This window comes from Gekko japonicus, unplaced genomic scaffold, assembly GCF_001447785.1.
Source record: "Gekko japonicus isolate JY-2015 unplaced genomic scaffold, Gekko_japonicus_V1.1 scaffold3113, whole genome shotgun sequence".
NCBI lineage: Eukaryota > Metazoa > Chordata > Lepidosauria > Squamata > Gekkonidae > Gekko > Gekko japonicus.
In genome coordinates, this window is record NW_015162045.1 from 18,797 (window position 1) to 24,763 (window position 5,967).

Genomic DNA, 5,967 nt, shown 5'->3' on the forward strand with positions numbered 1-5,967 from the left:
TTTAAAAAAATTGCTTCGCTTGACAGCTGCCTCCCCAACACAAAGATCTTCACTGCATTACTGTGTGTGTACGCAAGGAAATATTTTTAAACAATATATTTAAAATGGCATCCTGTTAAACACAACGTATGCTTGAAATGTTGAAGAGTTGCTATTTCTGTTTTATTTTATTTTACTATTTATACCCTGCCCTACCCCGCTGAAGCATAACTTCAATCGCTGATATGTTGTGGCTGGCTCTGCCTCCCATGGCGGCCATTTTGGGGTTGCGCCCACTGCCCTGTATCAGAGTTCCAAAGGGACCCACACAGGCTCAAAAAGACTGGGGACCTCTGCCCCAAGATGAGCAGGGCAGCTGAATGGGCATTTTGCTTGCCAAGAGGAATAGCGAGCATAACCCGTGCAAGCCCCCAAACTGGCACCTGAAAGGTACACAGGCTCTCCGGAGCCACTTGTTCAAAACTGCAATATCCAGGATAATTATGAATTCCACCCCAGGCTCCCTCTAATCCCATTTTCCAGGAAAACTTCAAAATGGAATCCAGCGCCCTAAATCCGAAGAAATAGCAGGCCCAAGAGGCCTTTGGGCTCAAGTTTTGCCAAGAGCTCTCTCTTTCTTCTCCAAGTTTCTCCCTTTGTCAGATGGGCAATCGCTTCTGAAATGGAAGGCACTTTCAAAAGCGGCTGGTGATGTTGCTTGCCTGCTGTTGAACGGAAAATAAACTCTGGGCATGCCTTTCACGTCTGTGCCAATCGTACCTCATCGCACAGCACAGTGAGCCACGAGGATCAGAGACATTTCACTTCTCGGGTCTCACAGATGCACATTGGGCAAATGCAGTACTTTTGTAAACACGGGCAAGCAGGAGGCACTGAAAGAGTTTCTCTCCGTTTCTGCAACAGGGGAAGTTCTGGTATCTGGCCATGCGGCTGTTATTGACACCAGACATGGTACCGCATACAACTGTTGTACAACACAGAACCAAGCAGAGGGCAGGAGCACCCAAAAAGCATTTTAGCCAGAATAGTCAATCATCTCAATGCAACTCAGAAGCACAGTCCTAACTCCATGAACTAAAGCAGTGGTGGGATGGAGATAGCTACTGTTGCCTTTAGTGAGATGTGGGCTGCTCCTTAATTGCCAGCAACAATCTTTTACTATGGGGATACAGTCAGCAGGCAGCACTGATGGGGGTCTTCCTATGGACCAAACAAAGAAGGTCTCTGCAGTGACACCTGTGCCAGCTGCGATGATCAGCCTCCCACACATGCAGGAGGAACAAGCCAAACTAGTTACACCCTGTTTCCCCGAAAATAAGACCTACCCCAAAAATAAGCCCTAGCAGGATTTCTATGCATTTGTGGTATAAGCCCTAGTGTGTCTTCTTCAGAAAAAATAAATATAAGACAGTGTCTTATTTTCGGGAAAACACGGTATTGCCATTCTGGACCTCCTCTCAAGGGAAGCCACACAGAAGCCATTAAGACTATATAACATGACGCTCACAGAAGACGTACCCAAGAGCGCTCGCGTCCAAGCCCAACCCCTGGAAGGATCTTTGATCATCTGAACTTCATCAATCACAGCCACTTCATCTGAAAAACAAAACACACATGGGTAAATTATGCAGGGCAATGCAAAAGGTGAGTGTAGAGAAGGAATCGTCTCCCAAGGTAAATTCTTTGAACAGGTTATTCACTCAGTTTAAAAACTGCTCTTATATCATCTTACGGTCTCTCCTTTCTTAGTAAATTGCCTGTGGCAACTCACAGTATTCATTTATTTATCAAATGTATATCCCGAGCGGGACGTGGGGCAGCTAACAACCTATAAAATACACACAATCAAAACAATTCAAATATACAATAAATAATCTTTAAAATATAAAATGATAATATATAAATAAATTTAAAATATAAATCTTTAACATTTAAGTGATTAAAAATTTATCCCCATTAAAACCATAAGTTTTCATAAATCCTATTAAATACATCACTTTTTATTGTTTGTCTGACCTGTTTATTTCTTGTTAACAGAATAAACTCCAACTTAAAATATACAATATAGTAGAATAAAGGTTCCATACTACAGTATTACATGATTAAATACTCTTAAATGTGTGGGGGTTTTTTTAAACCCAGATATACCTACAGGGTGTATTAACGCTGCACATCTCAATAGTGCAGGCAACGTGGGCAGATGGCCTGCCCTCGCCATCTATGCAGACTCGCTCTTCCCCAGTCACCAAGTCACATGGCACGTTCTACAAGGGCAGAGAAAGGACACACAGATGATTTCCCAAGAAGGAAGAAACAAAAAAGAAAGGAATCTCCCACAAAGGTCCTGCACTGAAATATATCTGGAACCTACAGCTTCACAAAGCACTGAGTGTGCAGCAGGCCTGTGGCCACAATGGGGCATTTAGGGGCGGAGCCCCCTCTCATGGCCCATGCCCCACAACTCCTGCTGCCCCTACCTGCCAGCTGCACTCATTTACTTCTGTTGCTACAGGAGAAGGAGAGCCTGCCAGTGCAATTAATATACGGCGGGTATGCACTCTCTGCTACAGTAGCGTGTGGGCAAGGTCTGCCACTACTGTAGCACAGAGCACATACTTGCCAAGTATTAATCGCACTGGCCAGCCGGCTCCCCTTCTCCAGGAGCGGCCAAGGCAAGCGAGTGTGGCTGACAGCTTCTTCTTTGCCTGCCTGCTGACAGGATACCTCTCTCCCCTCCGCCCGCCCCCCCCCAAATTTTCTGGCTATGCCCCTGGTGTGCAGCCAGCAGCTTTGTATAAACCTGGACATGCTGATTTTCAGTTTTATAGTAGATCTAGAAGCAAAGTAGATGCAATGCAGCAGAAGCTCCAGAAGGTAAATGGGGAAGGAAGAAATGCCCAGGAGCTCTCCACTGCTCCATCAGATAAAACCCATCTGAAGAGAACCAACAGATGCTAAGCCAAGCTAGCCCTTTCTTCTTCTGCTTAATTTAAACAAGCAGCCTCCCTCCGACCTCCGTCACGGGCTTCTTACCAGCCTAGTTTCCACTCCCTCTCCCCAGCTAGCACTTCACCTCTCCTGTCTTTTCCCCATCTTAGACATCCAAAATGATTTCAAAGAAGCAAACTGTCCTGCATAGTTTGGAGAACACCAATTTTTCTTCTTAAAATCTAGGTTCTTAATACACCTTTTCTATTTAACCTTCAGATCCCTAAAACTTAGGGAGGACTACAGCGTGAAAAGGTTCTACCCCTCAGTCACAACAATAAATGTGATGGCAAACAGAATGCACCTGAACAGAAGAGGCTGCATCTACCTTGGATTTCAGAGCAAAGGCAAGCAAAACATTGCTGTGCTGGATCGGTTTTGCTTTGAAACTCGTAGCCATTCCATTTGCAGAACCCTCAGCAAATCTACTGAGCTGCTCTGGATGACAGATTTTAGCAGCTCACAGAGATTTCAGATTTTTTTTAACCGACACTTGAGAAATATATATATATGACAGCACAGAACATATTCAGCAAACAGTTATTACAGAGGTTCACACTCAGCAACTTCAGGGTCTGGAATCTACCCTCACAGATACAGATATTCCAGTCGTAAATTTTATAGTTACAGAACTGACTAGCATCTCCAGCCAAAAAGCCAAATAAACTAAGGACATTGCAAATAGCAGCTTCAAAGAATAGGTTATGTAACCACCATAACTGTATTTCCAGAGGTGCTTTTGCCTCTCCCTTTCCTTCCTGCCTATCCCCTCGACCAACTGTCTCCCCCACTATCAAAATACAGATGATGTGGTCCTTAGAATACAGGGTTTGTTTTGTGCTTCTACAGTTGGGCAGAGTATTGTGCAAGCCAAAGGCAACACATAATAAACAGCCAATACAATATTCAGTATCACAGCAATGACATCCCCCCCCCCCCCCAGTTTCACAGAAGCAGGGAATATCCTAAGATACTGACAGCATCGTTACTCTTTTGGAAGATCTCATGTGCCAGCAGCTTTAAAGGGCCACAGTATATTCCTGATTTTGCTGCTAAGTATCTTTGGATCGCGTGATAGGTTTTCCCACTATTTGTCGGACCTGCATGAAACACAATTTTTCTCTGGATAGCCCTGGCTTCTGGATACCTGGAATGCAAGAAAAGACACACAAACAGAGACACATAGTTAAGTCTTGATCCAAATGTTAATGAAATTTATTTAATTCATCTATATTTCACCATTCTCCTCAATGGGGACCCAGAGTAGCTTACATTGTTCTTTTCTTCTCCATTTTAGCCCTCACAACAAACTGTGAGGTAGGTTAGGCTGAGAGAGTGTGACTGGCCCAAGGTCACCCCGCGAGCTTCTGTAGCACAAGTGGAAATTTGAACCCAGATCTCCCAGATACTAGTCCAACCCTCATAACCCCTACACCACATCGGCTGTCCCTCATTTTGCAGTCTATTCTTCTTAAAATATTCTAAAAAATCATCTGAGAAAGAAAACTAAAAGAAAAGATACAAAACACAACATCTCAGTAGCAAAGATTTCAAATGAAAATCTACAGCAATATTTTTTTTAAAAAAAAAGATAAAAAGAATAAATCCTTAATTCATTCCACACTACAATGCAGCACAGCTAAACACAGGCAGCAACGCTCAATAATGACAGCTGGGAATCATATGAAAGACAGAATACGCTGTTTTGAAGCAACTAACCAGTTGGGTGGCAATCGTAAGTCACTGATTTTGCGCAGATCATCCATACACTCCAGCATAGGAAAGATCTGCTTAGCGTGTCTCATGAAAAAAGGAAACAGATCATCAACATGCCCTGAAAACAAAAGAGAGAGACACACACACATCAAAATGTAACTAACAAACTGCCACCCAACTGCCTAATAACATCTCCGACTGAACACTTGAAATTAAACACAAAACATTCAGCACCATTTCAAGACATAAAAATGGTCTTCTTGCTTCTCAGAGGTTATACATGCGGAGGGGCAAGAGAAGATGCATCAAGAAAGGGGCCAAGGAGAGAAGCACAGGCTTAAGCCGGCCTCCCTCCCACTCCCCCATGCTTGCTGGATGCCAGCTTTCTAGATTCTGCTTAAGAAACAGAAGGCCAGCAGGGTGCTACCCATAAGCAGAACTTCACTCCTCCTGCTGGCACCAGGTCTAAATGGATGCCCCCAGGGCCTCCGAGTTGCTGAACCCTAGCCTGATGCACTGCTGCTTGCCTGTCGTTGCAGGAGCATCCGCACAGAGCATGACCTCACTCTTAGCCAAACAGGGCCCTGATGCTGCCTTATAGATTACATTTAATTCAAAGGAACAGTTCCTGTAGTAGAGATGTTAGACGAAGAGGATGAATACTATCATTTTCATATTCCACTCTCACTACAGTCATCTTCTAGCATTCTTTTTATTAAGTTACTAGGGATGTTTCTATGCATGATCAAGTATAGCAACTACACTTCTGCACACACTGATGCCAGATGCTGGGGCAAGGGATCTGAACTCTACACCTAGGCCCCACAGTAGCACACAAGATGGCATCTTCCCCATCAGTTGAAGCACTAAGGCAACCAAAATAGAACCCAAACTCTCAAAAGAGAATCATGAGAAAATATCTGTCACCATTTTGGTTGCCTTAGCCACCTCATCAAAAAGCCAGTCACCACTGAGTTTCGCAGCAAGGCCTGCACAATTCTGGTGATTCCTTGGAGGATTCTTATTTTTTTTCACAACTATGGATTCCCATGGATATGCAGAACCTAATGCCACTTTCAGGGCTGGTCCTGGGGCATGGCTTGCACAGGGGCCAGAACTTCACTCTTAGATATAATATAAGTACCAAAAACAAAGTGGTGAACAGCTATGCTGACAATCTCAAAGACTCCAGTAAAAACTCCAAGGTCTCCATGTAGAATGAAAGAAAGCTAATCACAGTTTGCAGAGTTTCTTTCTTGATAT

At 43.9% G+C, this 5,967-nt stretch overlaps 1 protein-coding gene across 1 annotated transcript in view; it reads right to left on the minus strand.

Moving 5' to 3' along the window:
- Positions 1-5,967, minus strand: part of SUPV3L1 (Suv3 like RNA helicase) — a 23,119-nt gene that overhangs the window by 14,530 nt on the left and 2,622 nt on the right. The window contains exons 4-7 of the mRNA XM_015405592.1: positions 4,708-4,822; positions 3,967-4,135; positions 2,153-2,264; positions 1,519-1,596 (exon numbers count right to left, since the gene is read on the minus strand). Of these exons, the coding sequence (XP_015261078.1) occupies positions 1,519-1,596; positions 2,153-2,264; positions 3,967-4,135; positions 4,708-4,822 (474 nt within the window). The remainder of the gene's footprint in view (positions 1-1,518; positions 1,597-2,152; positions 2,265-3,966; positions 4,136-4,707; positions 4,823-5,967) is intronic.